The 27273-nt window shown below is 43.9% G+C and overlaps 1 protein-coding gene across 1 annotated transcript in view; it reads right to left on the bottom strand.

Annotated features, from left to right (window-relative positions):
* Window positions 1-3858: 3858 nt before the first annotated feature.
* LOC310803813 (tensin-2-like) overlaps window positions 3859-27273 on the bottom strand; it is a 36602-nt gene continuing 13187 nt past the window's right edge. The window contains exons 4-27 of the mRNA XM_083668734.1: window positions 20843-20875; window positions 20620-20669; window positions 19872-20055; window positions 19410-19460; window positions 18911-19033; window positions 18410-18474; window positions 18084-18167; window positions 17801-17913; window positions 17612-17672; window positions 17171-17246; window positions 16824-16953; window positions 13093-13158; window positions 12849-12965; window positions 11267-12712; window positions 10757-10916; window positions 9542-10599; window positions 9166-9297; window positions 8776-8868; window positions 8467-8544; window positions 8216-8293; window positions 7210-7378; window positions 6609-6677; window positions 6157-6186; window positions 3859-5865 (exon numbers count right to left, since the gene is read on the bottom strand). Of these exons, the coding sequence (XP_083524860.1) occupies window positions 5721-5865; window positions 6157-6186; window positions 6609-6677; window positions 7210-7378; window positions 8216-8293; window positions 8467-8544; window positions 8776-8868; window positions 9166-9297; window positions 9542-10599; window positions 10757-10916; window positions 11267-12712; window positions 12849-12965; window positions 13093-13158; window positions 16824-16953; window positions 17171-17246; window positions 17612-17672; window positions 17801-17913; window positions 18084-18167; window positions 18410-18474; window positions 18911-19033; window positions 19410-19460; window positions 19872-20055; window positions 20620-20669; window positions 20843-20875 (4611 nt within the window). The 3' untranslated portion in view covers window positions 3859-5720. The remainder of the gene's footprint in view (window positions 5866-6156; window positions 6187-6608; window positions 6678-7209; window positions 7379-8215; window positions 8294-8466; window positions 8545-8775; window positions 8869-9165; window positions 9298-9541; window positions 10600-10756; window positions 10917-11266; window positions 12713-12848; window positions 12966-13092; window positions 13159-16823; window positions 16954-17170; window positions 17247-17611; window positions 17673-17800; window positions 17914-18083; window positions 18168-18409; window positions 18475-18910; window positions 19034-19409; window positions 19461-19871; window positions 20056-20619; window positions 20670-20842; window positions 20876-27273) is intronic.

The following is a 27273-nucleotide window of genomic DNA, read 5'->3' as shown; positions in this document are numbered from 1 at the left end:
CCCACCTCCACTGGCCCTTTTCCCTGCTGGGCAAAGACAGGGCTCTGAGGGCTTTGCAGGCATCCCTTCCCTGGGCCCTCATAACCAGCTCAGCCTGGCTCCCGCTGGACCTGAGCGGGGAGTGAAGCATTTGAGACTGAAGCATCCTCATGCTCTTTAGCTCACAAGTTACATCCCTCAGCAGGCTCTGGCTGAGGCACTCCTCCAGCAGGGAAAAGTTCTCACCTCTGTGATCGAACATCTTGGCCGTCTCATAACTCTCCAGGATGACATAAATGATTTAGCATGCAGTGGTTGTTGTGTTGACCAGGAACTCTTTAGAGACCCTGGTCTTGTCCTGGGGGCCTCTCTCTGTCTGCTTTGTGTCCTGGAGTAGGCAAATGACCACCAAGATGAGCTCTAGCTTCTCTTCCAAGGAGAAGACACTGCTGGACTTGAAGAGAACATGCTCAGTTATGACCTCTAAGATTGTCTCATCAAAGGTGGTCAGGATCGGCAACCTGAAGCGGTGGGACCGCCTCTCTGAGTAGACCCTGACATAGCTGAGCTACTGTCTTCCTCATTTTGAAAGGTCATCCACCTGTCCTCAGGTACTACTGTGGAGCTTGGAGGAGTGTCAGTGGCCTCCTCCATACTCTCCAGGAGGAGGCCTGCCATCTTCTCATTAGAGAAGTTTGTTGTGGCAGCAGTGTAAGTTGGGTCCTCGCCCACCACCTCCTTTGCCTCCTGACAAAGGATGGCCGGCACCTCTGATGTGTTGGACCCCTGTAATGAGCCGCTCCCACTGTGACTGTCTAACGTGATGTGCTGGACTTTCTCTTTAGCGACTTGACAGGCATTCCAGAACATCTCAAGAAGACATCCTGGGTGGACACCACCATCCCCTCCATCCATCAGTCATGACAGAGGAGGAGTAGACATTTGAAGAGGACGGTCTTGCCTCGCTGCTCTCCAGAAACAACTTGGCCTTCCGGAGGATCACTGTCACAGTCATGGATGCCTTGTTGTTGAAATTCTCCTCAGTGGGACTCTCAAAGGAGGGTGTTGGGGGCTTCTCACCCAGCTCATCTGAGCTCTGGGTTTTGCCTCAGCAGTGGGTGGAAATTCTCAGAGAAACACACCATCTCCTTCAGAATCATGATGGACTTCTTTTTTTTTTAAATATGTTTTTAGGGCATTTCTGCTTTATTGGGATAGAGATGGTTAGAGATTGATAGGAAGGATGGGTGAGAGAGAGGAGGGATGACATACAGGATATGTTGATGGCAATCGAACCAGGGACTTGCGAACCACGGAATCGAACCAGGGACCTTGCGATGATATGGTATGCGCCTTAGTGCTACGCCACTTGTTCGCCCCCATGATGGACTTATCTGAACATCCTGTGTTAGTGTTGCTCAAGCTGACTGAGTCAGCATGGGAGAGAGCAGAGATGAGTCATTGTTGTTGTCATGGCAGGAAGGACAAGCTCATTGGAGACAATGACCACCCACTCAATGACCTCCACTGCCCTCAAATAGGTAATCTATGGTTACATTCTTAAAAAGAAAGACAGGTTTAAGTGACATTTCTTATTGGTTTTGGTGTAGAAAGACTATTTTGATGATAATGAATTGTATTGTGTTATTTACCCTCTTTTTAAAGTGGCCATGTAGTCATTCTAATTTTAAATTCCAAACATCCCTGGGTATCTAAAAAGTCACTGTGTGTGTTTTTTTTTTTTATAAGAAAAGTCTTTGCTAAATATTTGTAATCATTATTTTCCCCTAGCCTGTCATTGAAATGCATGCTTTGCTGGTGTGGGTTAGTGTCTCAATGTGGATTTATGCAGCATTTCTGTTTGTAGTTCGATGCTACTACATTTTACAGTTACTTTGGCCCAAGCTTTGTAAAATTGTTAGCAATTCTACTAGGCTAATCAGGTTAGCTAACAGGTCGTTTTTCTAGCTTGCAAAATACAACACTGCTAGCTCAAACAACAAGATATCTTAAACTACATACTTTTCTTACCGTTGTATTCTGAAGTCTTGCTGCATTTTAGTACAACATTTTAAATGTCCAATTTCATGCCCCTTGAAGGAGCTCCTTCAATAGGTTGCTGACTGGAAAATAAACGGGGAAAAAACGATTGCTCTGTAAACATTATTGATAGGAGAGGTGTCACAGCTCGCCTCTGTGGTGAGGGGGTGATTTGGGGATGTAGAGGAATATGCTCCGTCCTCACTTTCTGGTGTCTGTTGGTGACCTGGTAGCTCTGAAACAAAACACACACATCAGATATCACACTTAACAAATATGTTACTTTGGCATCTATTCTATGACTAAGAAATGTAGACATGTATATCAACATGTATTTCATATAGAAATAACAACTGTCGCCGACACACCCACCTGCAGTCTCCTCTGCCCTCAAATGCAGGTCATCAGGTCACATCGTTAGAGAGAGAAGCAGGTATAAGTGGCATTTCTTGTTGTTTTTTTAAGTAGAAACTAAACTTTTTGCGACAATAAGCTATTTTGATGATAATTATCATATTTGTATTGTGTCATTTACCACGTCAGATGTCACACTTAACCAAGTGTGTTACCGTAGCTGGCACTGAGACCAATCTTCTGATTGGTGGAATAATACCTAGAGGAAAAAGAGTCATGCTGTGATTGGTTGATCCAGGATTACTTACTATCCTCTCTTGTCCTGTTAGATTTGAGCCAACTGCAGTGGTTCTCTGCCCTCCAGCTTTATCAGCGTTGGCCTCCTGAGCTGCCCTGGCCGTCCTGGCGGTTGAGAGTGTGGAATGCATTATTGAACATTATGTTGTGACATTATCGTTATTATAGGTCCAGTATGTAATATTTTAAAAGCGTTCTAAAGGTTGTGATGTTTAATCAACACCGATCAGGGAATGAGATCCCTCAAAATAAATATTTCATTTACAAACGCTGTTTTAAATTAAAAACGCTTTCTAAAATGGAGTGACCTACCTGACACAATGCTTATGGTGAAATGCGCAAGGAATTTTAAAGTGGACCCAGTAGGCTCCTAGGTAGCCTACTCTATAGACTCTATAGACTCTATAGAGTACCGAGAAGCTCACATACTTCCTGGCGCCACTTCCTGAATTTCGCCATAGGCATTCATTGTATCAGTGGCGATTTATACAATTTGAAAGCATGAACCCATTCTTCCCAGACTCATCACTAATTTATATGTATTCTTGTATTCTTGAAGAGTGACCGTTGTGACAATTAAAACGGTAAAGTTTGAATTTTAAAGCATGAACCCACCCATCAACAGCTTCCAACAACAGTGGATTTGTTGTTTTCATTATTCAATAGTAGACTATTAGCTAGTGCGTGCTGCTCTTTGGGAATCACTGGTATAGTAGAGCAGAGTCAGAGTGCAAAAACTCTCATCTGACGTATATTAGCGCGGTATGAGACTTTTTTTAGGAAGTAAAGACAGACCTTCCGTTTCGAATGCTATGATGCAACTGCACGATAAATGATGACAGATCGATATTTCCCAAAACTCTTCCATAAAAGTTACACCCCGGCAGCGTTGGTGAAAGGACAGTTGAAGCTGATCTAGCGAGAAAGGAAGGTTTCTTCAGTTCAGCGGGGTTTCCGAACACTGTGTATTATATGAATGTCCGTCTTTCAGGGTAAGGAACCAAATATATGATTTTGAAATGTGGGTTAACTATCACTTTAATGGTTACATTTTTGTCTTGTAAGCACTGAAAGTGGTTGTAAGTTATTTAGATGTATACATGTACATGAATGAATGAATTTAGGCTAATGAAATTCAAATCACTTTGGGAATTTATTACTAACAATGACAACACACAATTATTTAGTTTACTCTTTATTTCGCCCGTTTTCAGTCAAAAATATGAGAACTGTTTGTTCTTTCTTACACTGGTTATAAACTTCATCAGAGGCTGAAAATATATTATTTCTGTCATATAAAGCTCCATATGAAAAATACAAACAATAAACAATTCAAAAAGCTTTTTTTTCTTTTTTTCTTTTTTTTAAGCATCTAAATACTGCAAAAAATGGATGTCAAATTTGGATGTCAAATAAAACACTCAATTACCACAAAAGGGCACAAAGAGTCAAACAAGCCTCAATATAAGTATAAAATAATGACGAGTGCTTTATCTTTGGCTTTGGTTAAGTTATGTCTGCACATTATACAGTATGTTTGGTTGTACATAAAGCGTTTTGCTTGCTCTGGAAAACATGAACTCATACTCCACAGGTGTGGATTGAAGCCTTTTTTTCTACTGTGATATGAAAAACCATACAGATACTTCATTCTTCAAGATACCCCAGTGACAAGATTATAATGACATCCTTCTTTTTTGGCCAGATAATCTCGACTCATTCACAAAAAAATCATGTATTTACAATTCGTATAAAACCTCATTTAATGTCAATACACAATCTATCACAAACTATCTCATGATGGTCTTTGCAGTTGACCGATGTCACTTGGGAGCTAGACTCACAATAGTCTCTGACAGACTCATGGGGGTCTGCTCCACTCAAACCATCTGTGGTTAGAGACTAGGCTCACAATAATCTACTGTAGTTGTCCAACTCCCAGATCTGTTTGTGCTATAAGCCAACTCCTTGCTGTCGTATTTGGCATGGCTAAGATAGTAAAATGAATTGGCTATAAAGCACAAACAGATCTGGGGTGACCAGGCTTGGTTGACAATTGATTATCAATGCGTTGGAGTGCACTCTTTTGTAATAATGCACAATTGCTAAATGAGAAAATATGTACATATATAAAATCTCTTTTTGAGAAAGAACAATGTGATGTGGATACAGTGTGAAACATTGATTCAAAATGCACAGTTGTCTATTTCATCGTACACTTGCCTATGAAAACCTTAAATAGCTTGATTCATTCTCCTTTCTCAAACACTTGCTTTTCCTTTCTTTGACATTTAAACCCTTTTTTTCCATACCAGTTGGTTCTATGAAAGAAACCATTATACAAATAGAAAATGCTTCCATGCCAATCCAACTCATAACCCATTAAAAATGACATCCCTTTCTATTACATTCACACACATATGTTTATTACTCTCCTCTGGACTGGTAACATAATACTGATGAAAATGTAATTCTCCAGATCTGCTCATGTGCAAAATTGTTAGTCATAGGCTTTACAAGGCTTGTCAATGTCCAAAAGTACATAAAAAAAAAAAAAAGAAAGCTGTGTAAAATGGCAGTACAACAATGACACTACAAATCCTTGCTTGAATCTCTCCTGGCAGATGTGATAAACATCTAGAACCTACCCATTCTTTGGGATTCATTGCTGTAAAAGTTAGCCTTTGCTTTTCCAGTGTACCAAGTACCTTAGATGATTTCATCATTGTATTCCATACTATGACCCTCTGGATAAAATAGCTATGTTCTCCTCAAACTCAATTGCTGCCCACCCTTAACCAAACACTTCAATATGACACACACACACACACACACACACACACACACACACACACACACACACACACACTGTCCCTCTCTGTCTCTCTCTCACACACACACACACACACACACACACAATCTCATCCATAATTGTCACACACAAACACACACTTTCTGTCCTCAGAACCATAGTTTTTGCCTGGTCTCCTGGCCTCTATCCCTCTCATGGCCACTGTAGTACACTCTCTTAACCCTTTGCTCTAAGCCTCTCATCTGCGGTGCTGTGGCCCCAGCATGACTTTGTTGATGAAGTTGACGATGGCCACTGCAGGCTGCTCTGGGTCCATTTCCGCAAAGAGGTGACACACGTTCTCTGATGCACTGCCCGTCCGCTTGGCCACAAAGCCAAACATCCTGCAGGAGAGGGAGGAGAGCGAGGGTGAGACGATGTAAAGAAAGGAGCCAGGAGGACAGTGGGATGGGAGAGTAGGTTTGCAGACTGGTGGTGAGTCAGAGAAAATACAGTATTTAGATGACACATCTATTTGTATAGTGCACTCTGCACATATAAGACTCACAGGTACATGAATGCACATGCACAGCATGGCTGATTCTTATAAAAGGAATGACTGTAGTATGATCAATTGCCATGCATGCACACAATTCTACCCACATTCAGACATGCGCAGAGACTAAAGCACTTACTTTCTTGACGTGCTATCAGAATTAGTCCACCTGATGCACGGACATACATACAGACAGACAGGGAGACAAGACTTAGAATCACATTGAATACTTGGACACGGAAAAAGCTTCTCAAGTAGAGCAAGAGCAATCGGTTATAAAACTAGGCTTCAAGAGAAAGCATTGATGCAGACTACACAAAAGGAGGCTCATATAGTGACTTTCGTCTACAATACAAGGACCTTCTATTTGTGTGTCGCAGTATTCAGCCAAAATGACACAATACAACATAGCAACATTCAACTTCATACATCAGGTTTGGAATTAATTCCATTTGACCTGAATTGACCCCCAATCCTGAACAAGCAATATCAATCCATGACAACCATTTTCCTCTCTAACATCGCTCTACTGATTAAGAAACAAGGTCAATGTAGCAGTGTTTGCACATAAGTGAAGGCCTAAGAGCCCACCTCTGGTCTTGAGGATCCACACTGCTGAAAGTCACACTGTTGATGGGATAGTGTCTCCTGAAAAAGAGTCTACAGAAAGAGAGAGAGAGAGATATGAAAACAGGCAGTTGATGATATTTTCAGTTGCACACACTTCCTCCAACTGAATGTACTGTATTGTGGTGCACAGCTGGTGCTAATATCTGGAATTTGTGGTAAACAAGAAAAAACAACGATTTGAATAGTTACAAGGCTCTAGCAATGTTAATTCTGCATTAACTCTCATTTGAAATACACAAACAATACACTTAAAAAAGGGGTTCCAAACGGGTTCTTCTGCTGTCCCTGTGGGCGAATCCTTTGAAGAACCCTGGCTTATGGGTTCCATGTAGAACCCTTTTGGGTTCCATTTAGAACCTTCTGTGGAAAGGGTTTGATATGGAACACAAAAGGGTTCTCTGACAAGGACAGATGAAGAACCCTTTGGTTCTAGGCAGCACCTTTTATTTTCTAAGAGTGTACTGAGGTAAAAACAAAGGTAAATACTAAATTATTAATAAAACACAGTAGCTATAGGAAAGGGATAAAACAGAAAAGGCATGACCCAACAACGTGTGTGTACCTTCTCTGGCTGTCAGTCAGAGTGATGCCTTGAGTGGACACCTTGAAGTGGACCATCGTCGCTGTGGGCCGGGGACTCTGGGTCAGAGTGCACCTGGTTGCCTTGGAGATGGCCTGGGGACCTGTCAGTGACTCCGTCTCCACAGAGTTCAGGTAAAGCACATTACAGGCTGGATTGTGTAGAGAGAGAGATTCGGAATTATGGATTAACATTGAGATTTTTTAAAAATATAATTGGGTCACATTCACTACTCTCAATGAAGTCTGAAGAACTTTGAACAGCCACTACTGGTCAAGCAAAGTTTTGCAGCTGCACTTCAGCAAAACATTTTACATCAGTATTTAATATCAATACAATACTTAAAGACTAAACTAAATAAATTGAATAATTCATTAGTAAATAAGTTTAAGGTGCAATATGTAGCTTTTACCCCTTGAAAATGTCACAAAATAACCATATTGAATAATTACTGATGCATTGAATTTGCTTATCCAAAATGTTCCAGATGTTTCTGGGCATGTAACCTGTGACTTGCATGTGTGTGGCTCATTGGCTATCTACTGTTCTGCCTAGGAGCTGCAAGCATTTCTCAGTGCTGGAAGCCGACCTAAGAAGAAGCCTTTGCAACATGTATTCTGTTAATTTTTCCTAGTAAAAGTCCCATTTGACATTACAGTCTTGTCTGAGTTTTGGTTGGGTAATGAGGGGATTTGTTTGAAACTTTGGGTTTAGCGAATGTGAGTGGCTGGCTGGTTCATTTCTGTGTTCATATTTCCGCTGACATTTCCAAACTAAACGACTGCATTTCAATGAACAGGTCCTTTGCTAGTTTCAAGGTCATGTAACTAAGATATTCGCTGGATAAAAATGTGTGTTTCAGTTAGAAGTAGTTTGCATTGAGCAAGGGAAGGGAGAGAAGAGGAGACCTATTCTGAATTGTCATTGCAATTCCCATTGTAGTGAAAAGAGGGCGCAATCCTGCAAAAATGAAATATGTTACTCTCACCTGCTCCCTGTTTGAGAAGGTCTGCTGCAGTGCTGGTGTTACTGGCACTCTGCATCTCATGCAGCTCTCCAACAAGATCTAACATACCATGGCAAAGTTATTACAATCTTATTACACTTCAAAACACACAAACAGGACAAAGTTTGGAAACATTTGTCAAAATACACACACACACACACCTTTTCATACACATAATTGCCACAGTTTTTTTGTCATGATAATGACTGAATTCCATTGAAATGTAAAGTTACCTTTCTCTGGGATCCGTAGGCAACATGGCAGAGAGATAGGGGTGATGGAGTGCTGGTAGACCAGGGCAGATAAACTTCCTGAAACACATAATGATAGAAAAGAGGGAGAGACAGGAGGAGAGGGGCATTCAAACAAGGAGAGGATTGTGGGAAAAAGGATGCAGGGAAAGACAAGAGCAGAGAAGAAAGAAATTAACATTTGCCTCGTTGAAGGTTCAGTTGTACCTACACTGCAGACATCAGACCATCAGTGACCCCCACAGGACAGATCAGGTTATTACATGATAGTAACATCTATTCTCTCCTCACCAAAATAGGACTCGTTTTGACAACCCTTTATCTTCACCCCCCGGGAGCCAGTCTCTATGAGGAAGTGTCTGACCAGCTGCTCCAGAGGATCCCCTGTCAGAGAGAGAGAGAGAGAGGGAGAGAAAAGAGGAAATAAAGAGTTCACATTGAACTGTCTCAACTACTCAACATTACTCTTAGATGGCATCATAACTCACATGCAATCTTTTCTGACCTCATCCTATTTCATACATCATGAAGTATCCCTTCTCCCTGATTGTCTTTGTTGTGTTGATGACATCCCTGATTAACCCGAGATTGGAACTAGACGCTTCCACTAATTTGAAGTCTCTGTATCTGTTATGTTTGGGAACAATAAAGATTTATTGAATGAAATGCCATCAGCATTACCTTTGTTGCAAGCATTGTTGATGTTGGGAGGAGGGGTGGCCACCTTGAGAGCCAGTCCATAGGCCCCCTGGAAGGAGTTACTGTCCCTGATCAGGAAGGATCCTGGGTCCTTGTCCCTCAACACAGCAATTGCTACGGGAAGAAAAGAAGAGTAAGGAGCAGTACGACCGGGGATGCGTCTCAATAGTCTGAAGTGTCTTCCTTCCACCCCTCATCTCCTTCCTATCTGCACCAATTTCTTGTGGGCAGTGGGCACCCCCAGTGTCATTATCATCCAATATCTTTAGATCAGTGGAGGTGAAGGAGAGGAGATAAGGAGAGCAATACACATTAGACTATTGAGAGGTAAACTCCTCAATTGAAAGTCCAGACTCACCTTGGTCTCTGGAGATTCCAGGTTTGTACCAGAATTTGGAGCTGTCCTGGACAAACTTGGCATTGACCCTGTTCTCCGTCTCCTCCCTGGCACCATGAGGCGCCAGTCCACTTCTGAAAGGCGGGGGGAGCTCTCCCACAGAGGGTGAGAAGGTGACATGGAGGGGGCTGGCGTACAAAGGGGGAGCCATGGTTGCCCTCAGCATGGAGCTGTGACTGTTCGAGGACCCTGGGAGAGCGGAGAGGCGTCTTTTTTCGGGGAGAGGGGGCTGGGCGGCAGGGATTGTGACAGCAGTGTACCCTGAGTAGGGGACATGTGGAACGTTGAGAAGAGGGTAGTAGTAAGAGGCCAGGGGGAAGGTGGGCGTGCTGTACCCATCCGGGACAGGGGACGGTGGCTTGCTGTCTCTCTCGGGGGTCAGTCTTCTCCCAGCTGGGTCTGCGGCCAATGGAGAAGGCTGAGGGGACGGGCGTCTGTCTGGAGAGCCAATGAGAAGCTGAGGGGAGGAAGGGGCTGAACTGCGGGTAGAGGAGGAGGGGCTCGGGGTCATGCTCCTCCTGTGTATGTCTGATTGGGAGGTGTCACTGGGGAGGGTGGAGCCATTAAGTTGCATTTGGACAGGCGCCAATGGAGTCACAGGGGTGGGGACCATATCAATCTGGGTCGACATCTCAGGTTCAGCAGACCCCTCCGCATTCCTTATAAGCTTTGCTTCTCCATCCTTAGCTGCAGCTGGTTGTAGATGTGTTCCCGCAACTTGCTTGGAGTGAGTGGAGTTTATAGGTTCACTTGGTGTCTCTAAAGACTCTGCTGTGGAGGAGGTGTCGCTTTGGTTTTGTGTCTCTGTCAATGTTGGTGTTGCAGTGTTTTCAGGTTGATCCGGTGTCTCTGGTGTGGTTCCTTTGCTGTTAGGCTCCAGGGTGGTGGTGGAGGTTGAGGCTCCTTGAACCTCCTTGGGTCCTTGGCTTGGTTCCTGGGGTTTCTGTGGGCTTGGAGGACTTTGGGTGGTGCTCTCGATCGTCTTTTCCTCAGTCACACTTTTACCTGGATCCCTTTGACTGGACGAGAAACAAAGCAAGAGAAATTAGGCCATTTATTTCTACTTCTTTATTTCTTATTTCACACTAGGAAAATAGAGCAGAAAAGGTTGGATGTTGGAAAATCAAAGTATCATAAGTTCAAGGGAATGGTCATAGGATATGAAAGGAAACACACCTGTCTTGAGAGTGTGCAGGGCTACTACAGCTACTCAGAGTAGTGTAGTCTGGACCAGGGTCCAATATGGTGGTGGCGCAAGCAGCCTGTCCATGAGGCTCTGCTTGCCCCACTGACACCTGGGAAGGATCAGCACTGTTCTGCACAGCCTCAGGGGCATCTATAATGAGTGAGGAACCAATAGAGATAGGAAAGAACAAGAGAAACAGAAAGTCACAGAAAATTCAAGAAGCCCACTTAAATCTAGCTTGACATGATTCATGCAGTGTCACTGTCACAGATGTCCTGGGCGACTGAAGACAATCCCTTGATTCCAATTCAACCGCTACTACCTAGCCCCTATACACTTGTGTAGACCTGAGGCAAGATAATAGGTTTAAGCAATATGACGAAAATATTCCACCTGGCCCATTAGAGAACAAGGTGGAACTTGTTTGCACATATCCAATCCTCTCAGATCTATGCAAGTACATAAGGCTAGGAGTTGATTTGGGATTAAGAAAAATTTACCTGCAAAACCATCAGACTGTTGCTGGCGGAGGTGAGGTTCAGAGGGAGTCTCAGGCGGCCCAGCTCTCCCAGGAGAGGCTCCATGGTTTGGGCCACTGGTAGGTAGGAGCAAGGCGGACCCAGACTGATACCCTGAGGCATACCCCCGACTCTCGTGGCTCTCCGAGGGGGAGACCTGGTGAGGGGAGCAGGGGCAGGAATGGCGGGGGGGTGGAGGGGTGTGGCACCCACTGCTGCCACCGTCTCTAATGTTCAGAAGAGAGTGGGGGCTGGGGTATCCCTGGTGGGGGTCCATGACAAAAGCCAAGGGGTCCTGACCCTGACCCAAGGGGGAGTGGCAGACTTGATAGGGCGATATCGCCGACCTTCGCTGCCAGAACTCCGCCTCTCTGCCTGCCTCCCAGGGATTCTCTGCCTCCCAGAGCTGAGGCCCCTCCCTCGCCCGCCTCAGCCCTGCTTCTCTGGTCCAGTGTGGGCTTTCTAATTGGTCTGGACGTAGGGGGTGGAAGGCTCTGGCTGACGATTGGTGCTCACGCCTGCTGGTGCAGTCCCTACATGGGCAGCCAGAGGGAACCTGTTGGCTGAAAAACATTTCCCTGTACGGGCTGGAGGGCAGGGATTGGTGGGAGAGGTGAGGGGGAGGGGGAGGGGGAGGGGCATGGGCAGAGTAATGAAAGATAGGACACTCCTCCCCTGCACAAAAGAGCCTGCTAGAAGCTGGGAGGGTGTGGGCGTGGGGGTGAGAGTGTTCAGGGGGGGGGTAGGGATAGCAGGGCCTATGAAGACAGGGAATGGGAGGTGGCGGGCGTTCCCATGGCAACTCTGGCAGGGGGTGGGCACTATGGCGGTGGCACAAGTCCATATGGGGCGAATGAGCAGGAGGTGACACTGGTTTAGATGGTAAGGCAGGTAAAGTTCGACTTTTGGGGTTGGTCTTGGTGCTGCCACAGCGGTCAAGACATCGTCCGTTAGAAAGGCACGGTTCCCTCTCCAAGCCCGTCTCCCCACATCTCGGACACCTCTGACCTTGCCCCGCTCGAACGCAACATGACCGCTCACGCTTCAGTGCTCCATCCAGGACACAAGTTTCCCCATCATCCAAGATGGCCGTCTCCCTGTCTCGTTCTCTCCCCTTCCTCGCCATGTCTCTTTCTCTGTCCTCCCCCTCCACCCTCCTCAATAGACAATCCCTATCTTCTCTCTCTGGGCGGGATGGAGGGCAAGGGGAGTCCTCCAGGTGCTCGGAGGGGGCAGAGGAGTGTCCTGAGTCTGAGCTGAGGGACAAGGGCTGGGTTTGGGGTTGAGGCTGGGGAGGCGGCTTCACTGTGGGGCTGCCTGGAGGGCAACCATTGGGGGAGGCCCCTAAGGCACTGGAGCCCGGGCCCCGACGCTTCTTCACCTGGGCGTACAGGCTACCGTCCAGAGGTCCTCGTGTATGGGCGATATCTGTGACAGAGAGTAGAGGTTAGTAGTGAAGTGTGTCGTCACCAGTGATGTAATTCTTTATGAACTGTTCTTATGGTGTGTGTGTGTGTGTGTGTGTGTGTGTGTGTGTGTGTGTGTGTGTGTGTGTGTGTCTTACCTTCAGTGCTGTCCTGGTGGTGCAGGTTGAAGTTCTCATAGGAGTCCCAGCGCACCACAGGGTCTGAGGTGTTAAAGTCCACTGTGATTGAGGGGTCGTTCTTACGGTATTCCCGCCCTTTGAGTAGAAAGATGTTAGATATCACAAACATGTAGCCTGCACACGAAGATACAGTACTGTATGTAGCTCACTCACTCACAAACATGCACACACGCATACACGCACACACAGAATGGAACAGCACCTTTCATCTTCTCTGGGCCGCTGGAGAAGACAAACTCCACTGTGGCATCTGGAGGAAACCGGTCATCTACAGAGCCACAAATAGCAAAAACTGCATCAGTGTGTTTATGTCATGTAATGAAATGGACATCTTGCATATTGCATATTTCATGTATGTATCTTGCATATTTCATGGAGGTATCTTGCATATTTCATATATATTATTTAATATTCTTCATAAGGGAACTGTCACAAATGTTTTCGCTGTTTCCACATGTCATTTGTAATTTGAATTAAAACTAAAACTTTTGTTTCTGCATAATTGGAAGGTATTGAATTATTTGTAACTGGAGAAAAATGAACAATTTTGAGGAAAACAATTCAAACAGAAGTTTTAATTTATGGGGTTTATTGAGAGCAAGTTATTCTATACTATAACTATTGTTCATACAGACTTACAGCATATGTTTGCATGTGCTGCTCTTACTGTGGTTTAAGTATGGACATTAAGAAAACGGCTTGAAAAAGTAAAAGTCTGCAATGTTTTTGCAGTGAGCGATAGAATATCGGTGAAGTTAAATGTCTCTAGATCTAAAAGCTTTCTATTGAAAACTCTGATATGCTGAACAAATTGAACAAATTGATGTGGTAGTTTGTCTTTGACCATTAACTGATGCATGGAGCATTAATACAAAATATTGTTTAATTGTGCCTTCATGTTGATTCAATGTAAAATCTTATAGAGCTGATTAGACATGATCTAATCTATCTCAATACTTGTATGCGATGCAGATCCCATATGGCTCAACCTCAATATCATAGGAATTCTCAATGATAAGACATCAAATAAGATGACATCATCATACAAGACAGCTATTTAAGCCATTCTATTCAGTTTCCATGGAGATGCTGAATGATCAAAATGATGTCACAATCACACAAAGCAGGAAAAATTGAATTTGGGAATTTAGAGTGTTTGGTTGGTAAGCGTGAGTGTTGACATCATTTATATCCATTTCATATCATTGCCATAACAATTCTGAATCATAAGAAAATTACACATTACACATGATGGTATCAAACATAGCAACTTCAGCAGAATTCAGTTTAAATCTAGAATGCTTGATTGATAGGCACCAATATCAATTTTGACCACCACAAAACTAGACTCCCGTTACTATGCGGGGACAGTCAACATGCCTGCTGCCTCAGTGCTGCCTCTTGGGGCATCCAAAGTGGAGGAGCTCAGATATGTGGGGATATTACACCACCCACCACCCTACACCACCCACACCCACAACCATGCCCATACCAGGTGCACTGTGCTGGAGTAATAATACATGGAAAGCCAGGTTACTTGCAAGTGGTGTGAGAAAATATGACATAACTGAACTTTTTTACAGCATCCCTCTGCTCGGGATCACATGCCGGTGCAGCACACCGACCTCTGTCTCCAAGAGTTGGACTACATAGAGCAGTGCCAGCAGAGACAATTCCACTGTCTCTGAGTTCGTCTCTGAGTACTAAGATTCTGGACTTGGCTGTGGAGATGGGCTTCCTGTCTGCCTCTGACTAGTAACCTTTGACCCTCTGATTGACAGCTTCATCCCTTCTTGACTTTGAATGTCATTTATCGAGTAGATGTAGAAATAACATACGTTAGTAGTAATAAGATCATATTTTATAGACATATATTTATATCAAGTTTCTATCATTTTAGCATACACTAAATAATGATTTCACAAAAAAAAAGTTGATCCACTCTCTCTCCCTCTCTCTCTACTAAGGAATAGCTACAATATATTGATCCTGATGAAAATAAAATAGCTATTTAAGCATTTCTATTTAATAGCCATGGGAATATGGAATAACAAAACAATACCAAATCAAAAACAATGACATTTTAACATGATGATGTCACAAGCAAACAAATCAACTCCTCCAAGAATTTTGGAATTGAGAATACTTGGTTGTCAAGAGCCGGTGTTGATTTGAAATAGTTTGCATCTATTCCATTTAATTGTCATAGCAATTCTGAATTATAAAAATACAATTACATTTAAATATGGTGATATCACAATTAAACATAAGAACTTTAGTAGAATGTTTGAGTTAGAATGTTTGGTTGATAAGCACCAATTTTGATTTAGAATTCAGTTTTGGTGGTAACAACCCTAAGACTAGACCTGAAACTTATTCCTCCAAGCTAATATTCCAGAAAATTCAAAGATGAGTTTTTATGTCCAGCAACTTGATCAGCTTGCACCACGGATGGCACAAGGAAGACAACATCTTCCTATGCCACCATCAAATTCCATCATCAATGGTGAGTGTCAAACTCTACCGCATTTGTTTTAAAAGTAAGAACATTTTCATATCTTATTTCATTCATTTGTTCATTCTCTTTTTTACCCATTTGAGTAAATAAAGCAGTTTTTCGGTATCAGTCAATGCAACTTTTTGACAAAATATTAAATGTGTATTTAAGTGCCTGGTCTTGGTCACAAGCTGGTGCAGCACATCAACCTCTGTCTCCAAGAGTTGGACTACATAGAGCAGTGCCAGCACCACCAGTTCCACTGCTATGTCTCTGAGCAAGAGTACTACCTCTGGCTGTTACAGTTCGACCCGATGGTTCTCTTCTATCTGCCTAAGGAGAAAAGGGGACGTATGTTCAGCTTCTTCTTAGAGCGGAGGGACAGAGCTATGCAGGTCCGCTCCATTGAGAGAGAGGTCTACAAGAGCAGAGTAACACAGCTGAGGAAGAGAAAGGCTGAGTATAGGGAGGAATGGGTGGTGGAGCCTCCCCGAAAGAAACAGAGTGTCAGCTCAAACCAGCATCTGCTCTGGACTGGGGAAGAGATGGACAAACTGGAGGCCATTCCAGGGATTCTGGACTTGGCTGTGGAGATGGGTTTCCTGTCTGCCTCTGACTAGTAACCTCCTCTGATTGGGAGCTCCACCCCTTCTTGACTTTGAATGGACTGTGCTCATGTGTTTAATTCCAATTTATTTATTTAGTAGTTACAATAATATGTCAGTTATAAGATACCTATATTTATATCAAGTAAGTATTTATCATTTTAAGGTCAAACTTGAGTCCAGTTGAGTCTGAGAACACACTCTCTCTCACTCTCTCTGTCTGTCTCTCTCTGTCTCTGTCTTTCTCTCTCTGTCTCTTGCACTCAACATCAAACGATGACTCAAAACCCATATTTTTAAACTTGCTTTTAATCTTGAGCTATTTTTATTGTTGTTTTTACTGACTGTGCTTTTTTTAGTTTTTATTTATCTATCTATTCTTGTTCTCTCCATAAAATGTAAAAAGCTCCACCCTTTCTTGACTTTGAATGGACTGTGCTCATATGTTTAATTACAATAGGTTTATTTAGTAGTTAATAGCAATAAGATAAGATAATAGTACTCAAATAAAATAATAAAAAGATAAGATAGTAATAAAATGTTAATACTAATATGCTAAAGTAAGTAAATTAAATACATTTTAATTCTCACATAATCATACAAAATTGTGATGAGTCTTTTTTGAGTGATTTACTTCAGTAAGCTACTTTTTGATATGGAACACAATTTTTCCATTGTCTTTTGACTCTCCCTCCCTTCCCCTCTATTCCTTTAGTCTCTTCCTGTACATAACCTATGCTACCTCCCTACCTCCCTTTCTCTCGTCTTTCATTGTATCTCCACTCGTACACTCCCCTATTCCTTCCTATCCTCCCTGCCTCCATGTGGTACCTGCACAGGCCAGGTCCAGCTCTCCTTTCCCGAACCACAGCTGAGCTCCGTGGACAGTGCAGGTGTGGAACTGCAGCCTGAACACCACCTCCCTCTCTGAGCCACGCGACCGCCGGTGATAGCACTTCACCTGGGGTGAGGGGAAGAGAGAGAGCCACAACCATGACACTTGTAGAAAGGTTAAGATAAGTCAGTAGGTTGAAGTATTGTGCTGGCAGTACCAGGTGCAAGAGTCATACAGCACATACTGTATGTGTCAACTATAGGTTGCTCTGTGTATCCTTATGTTTCTTGAGCTACTTGTAGGGCATCCATTTTTTTATCGAACACAACACAGATTCTCTCACCATGATGTCGCCCTTCAGCAGGAGCGCTGGCTCGATTGTCACACACAGCTTTCTCGCCCTGGAGCCCTGGGGGTCACTACACACACATAAAGCCAGTCAAAACATGTGTCAACATCAGTAAAACACAGGTACACAATGTTGCCTTAGGGTAAATACAGGCTACCACATACATAAACACAGACAGTAGCACATGTAAACAATGTCTGACAAAGGTAAGCAATAATATATGTGGTGGGAAAACAGAGCCAAACACTACACTGGACCATAGTAGGATATGAACCCCAGTCTTTAAGAACACACTAGGCTGGACCATAGTAGGATATGAACCCCAGTCTTTAAGAACACACTAGGCTGGACCATAGTAGGATATGAACCCCAGTCTGTAAGAACACACTAGGCTGGACCATAGTAGGATATGAACCCCAGTCTATAAGAACTTACTAGATGCCTGAGGTATAGACCAGCTGTAGAGACTGGTAGATCTTCAGGAAAGGATAGTAACCTGAAGAGATAGGAGAGAATGTAAAAGGAAAAGCAATGTTTCAACAAAGCAACATACCATGGGGTCAATGTGCCCACAGGGCCTTGTGTCTAGTGTGTCTGATATGGGTGTATAGGACAGATACTGACCTCCTCCTGATTGGAAGTTGGGCAGGCTGGGGATGAGGACCTGGTGGAGAAACAGGGGACTGCTGTTCATCTTGATCGCCCCCGAGAGGAGACCCCCGAAGTAGTAGATATACCTGAGGAAAAAAAGAGAGAGAGATGGAGACAGGAGAGAGAGATGCAGAATTAGGAAGGATGTGCAACTGAAATGAGGATAAAATAAGGAAGAATGACACACTGTTGAAAAGACTAAGAGAGAAGGTACAACAATGAATAGGAGAGGGACAGTGTTAGGTAAAGATCTTGCCTGTTCTGAGAGGGCTGTAGAGAGGAGGAGACTTTATCCTCACAGAACTTCCTCATGGCCAGAGTGGTGAGTGCCTGGTCTGCCCTGCACACACACACACACACACACACACACACACACACACACACACACACACACACACACACACACACACACACACAGACACACACACACACACACGCACACGCACACGCAAAAGCACAAACACACACGCGCACACACACACCCCTAACTTCAATGATAGCTTTACAATATTACAGTATTCATTTCTGTGTCTGCACGCAGACATGCACGCACACACACAGATACACAAACACCAAAATTACCCTGCAGAAATCTTGCTGTAGTGCATGTAGGCAGCCACAATGACCCCAGTCTTCCCTTTATTTCCCTGAGAGAGAAAAGAGAAAAGAGAATGAGACAAACAAAGAGATAGATTGAGGTTGTTTGATGAGACTCCAATTTTCTTCATTCTACTAGGTCACTTAGTCTAATTATGTGCAGTGGAAAGATATTATATGGCGCTACTAAGCTAACAGGATACATTAGAACACACAGTAACTCCTTTTTCTACGGCCCAGTATTAGGCAGGAGCTTACTTAGAAAGTGCTGGTTAAAACACCTCCATGTGCCATTTAGTACCAGGTAGTTACCAATTACCTGCTACATTCATTAAGGTAAGAGCAAGAAAGTACCCCTGTTTACCACATAGTTACCATGTTTAAAAGTAAATACTGAGTAAATGCTAGTTGGGTCAAGACTGTAAATGAAGGGTTGCTGAACACACCATGCTAAACTCTCATACACCCCACTGCCCCCGTCCTGACCTTGCAGTGGAGGACCACCACGTTGTTGGGGTCAGAGATCAGCCAGGTCTCCATGGCCTTACACATGGCACAGATCCTGTCCAGCGGAGGGGCGTGAAGGTCAGGCCAACCATAGTCTTGCACCTGGGGGTGGGGAAGCCATTTTATTATACGCCCTGACAGGATGGTAATACCATTCAAATATTGTACTTCATTTATGGTGTACTTGACTTGAAGCCTCCGTGAGGGTTACAGCTGACAAAAGCTTATGACGACTGACTTCTTACTATCATGACATAAACATTTGCTTACAGTATGTCAGCAGGGTACTGCAATTTATTATAGTAAACAATTATATAACGTTTGGGTTTGAGACCTTTTTCAAGACACTGTTAGCTCAAAAGCCTTTCTAAGAAAAACAGGTTGTGTCATGACAATGATATTTCAGTTGTAATAAGCTGATATCAACTACAGAACAATCATGCAGAATAACCTATCGCATGTATTATGACGATCCTACCTTATGGTTGAGTCGCGTAATGTCATGACGCTTCTCGGACAGGTTTAACAGCTGGGAGAGGGAAAGTGTTGAGATAAAGAGATAAAAAAAACAACAACAACACATAATCAATTTCTATGCACACTGTATGAAAGCATAACCATCAAGTCGCACATTCATATGCGAGCAGCAGCAAATGCAAACATTTAAAGATGTCAGGGAGACAAATGGCAGTAGTTCAATATCCTGTAATCACTCACAGATTGAAAACAATAAAGTTGCACAAAGATCATTACTTTTCTGCCAGCACAAACAAATAAATCTTGGTTTTCATTCTATAAAACATTTAACAGAGGAACAGCCATTGGATAGATCTAATAATGACTCAAATTCAATCTCCTTTCTTATACGAGATGGCAGAGAACAATGTTATACAATAAACTGGATGGCACATTGGCCGTGTTTTTGTTCAGTTTGACTGACCAGAAACTTGTCTTGGTGTTTGGACTTGAGCATGGCGGCCACTTCCTGGAGGTTGCCGCGGTAGCGCTGTTCCTCCAGGCCAGGCAAGAAGAAGACAGAGATGATCCTCTCTGTGATGTAAGTGAGGTCAAAGTCATAGTGCCTCTCCATCACTCTCTCCATCACCCTCTCCACACTCTTACTCCTAGACAGAAGAAGAGAGAAAATTATATAATCATGTCCCTTTTTCCTTCATTACATGGCTCTCTCCATCACCCACTCCCACTCTTACTCCTGGAGTGAACATTCTAGCATTCTGTCCCTCTTTCCTTCATTCAATCTCTCTCTCTATCATCCTCTCCACATTCCTACTCCTGAAGAGAAGAGGAGAGAACATTCTATTATTCTGTCCCTCTTTTTTCTTTATTCAATCTCTCTCTCCATCACCTTCTCCACACCCTTATTCCTGGAAATAAGAAGATGCAGGTGGATATCGTTCTGTCTTTCTTTGACTCTCTCTCTCTCTCTATCTGCCAATCACTCTATCCATTACTCTCTCCACACTCCAAGAGAAAAAAAATCAATAAAAAAAAGAAATTGCTCAATCATTTCATTTCACTATGTCTATTTTTCAACCCCTTTGAAATTGCTTTTCTCTCCATATCACACTTTCCCTCACTCACTCACTCATCCTCTGTGCCGATAAAGAAAAGATAGCACTTTCTATCTCTCCTATATCTCCTCTCCGAGATGGAAAAGCTTTGGATACCTGGGAAGGGAGCTTCTCTTTTTGTGGGACGGAGACTTAGCAGAGCCCTCCTGAGAGAGAGAGAGAGAGAGAAAAAGAAAGCGAAAGAAGGAGAGAGAGGCAGAGAGAGAGACAGAAACAGAGACAGAGAACACATTACACTTCAGAAACCAATCAGTTGAAACACAATACAAAAAGACAAATGGAAAAAGTGATAAATGAACACTATTGTAGGTAAACTCACCAGGTCTGGGGCTGAGATACAGGTGGACGTCACCTGTAAAAGATGACATGGGTTACTATAGTCTCTTCACACGTAATAACGCACACTCGAACATACACATACACACACACACACACACGCCAAGTCATGTGGCTGGTGGATTGCTCTTGGGCTCTCTCCAGTAGGAGGGATGAGGGGATGGGAGGATGAGGAGGGAGGAGAACTGATGGAGGGATAGAGGCAGATTCTCTCTCTCTCTCTCTCTCTCTCTCTCTCTGCTGCTCTCTCTCTCTGGCAACAGCTGGTCTGCAAAGGAAACACTGGTGCTGTCATCAGAGATTTACCCATTCCACATGACGGACCAGTGAGGCATGACGCCAGACTATACACACAGACAAACACACATAGTCACGCTCAAGCATAAACACACACGCGCACACGCACACACACAGGCACACACACGCATACACACATACACACAGGCACATAGTCACTCTCAAGCACACGCACACACACACGTACGCACGCACAATAAAACATGTCTCCGAACGAGAGCGATTCATCTGTCCAAAGTACATGCTTACAGGACTTGCTTGTTCAAGAATGAGTCTGTAGGACATTCATAAATGTTAAATAAGGGAATGATTAAAGAATTTAAGCTAATGCATATTGAATTATGGATATAGTGTTATGATTCACATGTCCTCATTGCGATGATGAACAGCTCTGTGTTTATGTGTTGCTCGGTCCCTGGAGTAAAGCAGCGAACAGATGAAAAAAGTGCAGCTCGACTGCACTGTGTTTTCATCATCTTAGAGGGAGGGGAGGGAGACATATGGAATGATATGGAGTGAGGGCTTCACATGTGGTGCACAGTAGTCTTCCACTTCCACAGCCAGCACTAACTCGCTGCGCCAGAACACACACACACACACACTCATAAAAACACATTCAGAGCTGAGGTCACTCTTACAACAATGGCTACAGTGAATAAAATGAATGTCCTAATAGTCTGAGATGCCTTTCTTCCCTCGGTCCCCTTACCATTCTGAGAACCAAACTTACATACTTATCTAGCTAGATAACACACTGTAATCTTGATTATCGAAATAATTTGAACTGGAATGAACTGGAAGCCTAGCTTTATTTTGTAGCTGCCCCAATGATCGCACACTGCCAGCTATGCTCTAGGAGAGAGTGAGTGACATACTGGACCTGACCCTTGGGCTGACGTCTGCCCATGGTTGACATGTGACGGTCACCAGGTTCAGGATGCGTGAAATAACGGACAAAACCTACTAATTTACAACCACAGCTCTTCATTTGCCCACAGAGAGATTGAGTTAATTCCCTGCCTGTGCGACCGAGGCGGGACTCAAGCGTGCAAGACTTACACAAACTCTCTGTGCTAAAAAACCCACGTATTAGCCGGGGAACTAACGCATGTCTTCGGGTCTCGGCCAGGGTTACTCACCACGTGGGTGTGGTCATCCATCCACCTCAATTACGCCTGGGTGAAGTGAAGCTTGATGAGTCAAGATGAGTGACAGAGTACAATCACACACACGCAAGTATGCACACACCAGCCTTTGCTGTGACATTTCTAGATCTTGTTCAAGACCTTTTTTCTTGCTACAGTACTCAAGATAGAACCATCTATGTGATAGAACCATCTATCACAGAGATGGTTCTATCACAGAGATGGTTCTATCACAGAGATGGTTCTATCACAGAGATGGTTCTATCATAGCATCCCTCCCTCTTCTTATCTAAGAGAAAGAGAGGATGAGAGAGAGGAGCGGAGAGAACGTGGCCAAAATAAACACACACCAGATTGCATCTCCCTGGCCAGCAATTAGACAGGCGTTTCCTGAATGCACAGAGGCCTCCTCTTCATTCCAGACATACACACACACACACACACACACACGCACACACAAGGAAGCAAAGAGGACAAACACACACAAGCATGAATTAGGCCTATCACACACACACACACACACACACACACACACACACACACACACACACACACACACACACACACACACACGCACACACACTGAAGTCACTCAGAAATGGATACACGCGCCAACATACATTAACACATATGCACACCCAACCACAGCCACACACACCACAGCTGTCTAACTGTTCAGTTTTCTAAAATCAATAGCACATGGTTAAGTGTTCTTGTTTTACTGACTGCAGCACAAACATCAATGTCATTAACAGTGACATCCCACTGACCCTGACTGGGCACAGGGTCATGAATCCTAGTCATCCCCAAATGAAAACCCATCTCTTCCATTCAAACACACTTTGTATGCGACACACTTATATCGACTGCAAATACTGGCTGAAAAACATTTGTCGGAGAACCTCGAAAGAGACATTGTGGGACAAAAATAGTGGGAGATGTAAAGAGAGCTGAGAGGACTTTAAACAGAGAGAGAGAGAGAGAGAGAGAGAGAGAGAGAGAGAGAGAGAGCGAGAGAAGACGATAGAAGATGAGAGAAATGTATAAACAGACATACAGACAGAGAGAACAGAGAGCGCAGTATGGCAGAGAGGAAGGAATGATGGAAGGGCATGGAGGCATGGAGAGAGGGAAGGGGGAAGAGAGGGAGAGAGGGAGAGAGGGATCGAGAAAGGGAGGTCTGTCTCTGACTGTTTACTGCCGGGCAGAGGGAGCTGCTCCCGTTGTAAACAGCATCATTAGCCAGTTTAACAACCACAGATTCCAAAACTTCTCCCACTCTGGCCCTGACACACAGAAGAGGAAGAGAGATTAAAAGAATATGAAAGAGAAAGAGAGAGAGAGAGAGGGTGGGCAAAAAATGTGACGGAGAGAACAGAGTGGGCAGTTTTTGGTTTTCCTTTCGCTTCTTTTGTGTGTGTGTTCTCTCACGACCGCAATGTGAGAAAATATCAACTTACTCTAGCGTTCCTGAAATGCTCATTGAATATGATGTAAAACAAAGAAGTGCTATCGTCATGACCAGGTGGCATGTTAGTTTCCAAACTGAAGAGAAGTACTCTTTGTAGCTTGTCCTGTGACACTATTAAGCTGGTATGGACTGTTATAGACACCATAATACCACTATTACATATTCAGTCCTATTGGCCCAATGAATGTGTGATGTGGTTCTGTACAGATCCATGGAAAACACGCCTAAGACAACAGAGAGGAAACTGAATGAAGACGATTGGGATTCACTTCACCCATGGGGAGGAAGCTACTGTTAATGGTTTTAATAATGGTGATTAAGTGAATGAAATGGTTGACTAAGCCACAGGAAGGAAAGGCAGCAGACACACACTGTAGCGAGTCCCCCCTAAGACTGGGGTTGAACCTAGTAGCGTGCTGGGGACATAAGCACAGGGGGCTCTCAAGAGTCAACAGGAAACCATTAGCAACAGGACACCGGTTGTTGGTCAACCCTATACACATGCAGGCACGTCTCCACAAACACCTGTATACTGTACATGCTAACACGTGCGTGCGTGTGCGCACAAGCATATACACACACACACACACACCCCCACACACACACACACACACCCACACACACACACACACACACACACACACACACACACACACGCACACACACACACACGCACACACACACACACACACACACACACACACACACACACACACACATGTCCACGGCTGGCCTCGAGGCCTGGGGGTCTTCATTAGTTGCATGTAGCCAACACTTGGGCCATCTGGTTTAGTTTGCTTAGTTTACCAGCTACTACTGACAGAGGTGCCAGTCCCCCATCCTACCCTCAGGGACTGACTGACTGACTGACTGACTGACTGACTGACTGACTGACTGACTGACTGACTGACCTGTGTTGCACAAGCCCACAGTACTAGGAATCATGAACAAATAAAGAACGCTGATGGGATTTCTGAGTCAGTGGGACCAGAGACTCAATCTGACTGCTTGAGTCACTCAAAGTTTCATTCTGACCTCCAGGGAGCAGTTTCACTCTGACATTCAAGACAGAGCGGGCCTCACTTCCAGTTGCTAAGGAAAAAGAGGGGGAACAAGTGAGTAACTTGTCCCGTTTTAAACTGGCCCATGCCCTTACAGTACAGCAGAGAATGTTCCAGAATGTGAAGACGATACACTCAAGCTGAATAATCTAACTTTCTCAAGCATATTCCCCCACTCCTTCTCTCACCCTCTAATTGAATCAAAGAGATTTGGCTTTTCACAGAGCCAACTTTTCACCAAGGGCAGAGGCTAGATTTAGGAGCGGTGTTGCTGTGGCTTAGTGAGAGAGGTTCACATGAAGGCATGCTCTCTCTCTCTTGTTCTTTCTCTCTCTCTCTTGTTCTTTCTCTCTCTCTCTCTCTCTCTTGTTCTATCTCTCTCTCTCTCTCTATCATTCCAACTATCTCTATATCTGTCCCTCTGTCTCTCTCCCTTCCTCCCTTTCTTGATTTGTTCCGAACCTCCCCTCTTCTGTCTCTGTCTCTCTGTCTGTCTCTCTCTCTCTTCAACCCTCCATCCCTCTCTCCCTCCCTCCCTCCCTCCCTCCCTCCCTCAGGACCTTCTGTATATGGTTTAGAGTAAATAGACAGACCACAGTCATGCTCGCCATAGGAAACAAGCATGTACTCCCCCCTACATGAACACCAGCTTAATGAGATGACAGAAGACACAGGGATCAAGATCATGTGCAAGGGGGAGGGAGGGAGGGGGGGGGGGGGACAGACTAGAGAGCGGAGGGCAAAGAGAGAGGGGGAGAGAGAGGACTGGGGAAGATGGAGCAATTGGGGAGAGAGAAAGATAAGGAGAGAGAGGGAGAGAGAAATATAGAAAGGGACAGAGATAGATAAGAGAGAGAAGGAGAGAGAGGGTACTCTCGGGGGAGATATATCAACAGCTGAAAATGCCTTTTGAGCACCGAGAGCAGACAGAGATTTCGGGGAGCTATTTTGATAGACCACCTCATTTTAGATCATACATACAGCTCTGAACGCTTATCAGGTTATTTGTTTATCATTCATAACTCGTATCTCTGTTTACTTTTCTTGTAACAGGACAAACTGTACAGATCCTGTCTGTTACAAGCAAAATGTAATCTCGGTAACACGGAAGTGTGTAAACCCAACTGATTTTTTTTAATTTTTTTAACAGTTCTGGCTACATGTTTTGAATTGGTGAATGGTAAAGCAACTATATTTGACTCCAGCTAATGTATTATATCCTTCTTATCCAACAATCATGACAGTAACACATAAAAAAGAGAAATCCAAAATCCTTTAAGCCTAAATGTGACCAGCGGCATTGTCATGGCCACCGCACAGAAAATAGCAGCCCCATAATCCCTGTAACATTAGATGAGGCTTATTGTAGTCTGAGCCACACAGGAAATGAAAAAACCCTGTGTAAATATAAACACGCTGTCTGTCTCACTGTATGTGTGTGTGTACGCATGTGTGCGCGCGTGTGTATGCGTATGCATGCATTCTCTATTTTAGGGTTAGGGTTAGGGTTCAGTACTCAGTGGGGTGAATGCTTAAGTCATGCTTAAGTCATGTATAGAGTATGGCATATGAGTGTGGCGTATGCATTTCACTCACTAATACATCCAGTATACCTTACAGAAGTTATAACGGGGATGGTGATGGAGGTGACAGATGACAACACGGTTATGGTGATGACTCCACACCGGTATCAACAATCGCACCATCTTTCTAGTTCCTTGTCTCACTGGACTGTAATTTCCTTTCCAGCAAACAACCCTCTTGAACTCTGCTATTGAGTTCAATCGGTATCGACGGCAATATTTCTGTCTTGTAATCGATCTCCCGTTACACAGACACATAGAACTTGTTATCATGGGGAGACATGTCTATTTATATTTGAGGCATCGTGGGGCTGGTTGCTACATGATATAAGCATGTACAGTATCTAGTATAGATTTTCCATGTTGTCCAGTATATTCCAAAGAGAATTAAAATATCAAAATATTAAATTGCAATTTATTCATGCACTGCTTGGAAATAGCCCTGACATTTGCTTATGATAAGACTGCAATCATACTACAGTCGGGTATTATACAGGGTATTATACTACAGTCGCCTATAATCTCTACCCCAATTCATAAGTCAACAGACACAATATTTGAACAGCTGATAGGGCGCATATCGCGATCATCTGTATGTCACTATAGTAGTAAGTGGTTAGCAGATGTTAGGTGACCGTTTCCTGACCACTCTGTGGTCTCGGTGTTGAGTTGACCGCCCTTCTCTCAAACAGAACCGTCTAGACACACGCACATGACCAGAGTGTGCTTTCACCGGTCTTCGCTGCCAGACTCTCTCCCTCCTTGCCAGTTCCTCTGTGATTTAATGAAGTGTCTGAACATTTCCTATTAAACCAATAGCCTTGGGTACCTGGCTGGCTCGACATTCAACACTGTTA

Source organism: Argentina silus (assembly GCF_951799395.1).
Source record: "Argentina silus genome assembly, chromosome: 4".
Taxonomy (NCBI): Eukaryota; Metazoa; Chordata; class Actinopteri; order Argentiniformes; family Argentinidae; genus Argentina; species Argentina silus.
This window is presented reverse-complemented; position numbering and strand designations above follow the sequence as displayed.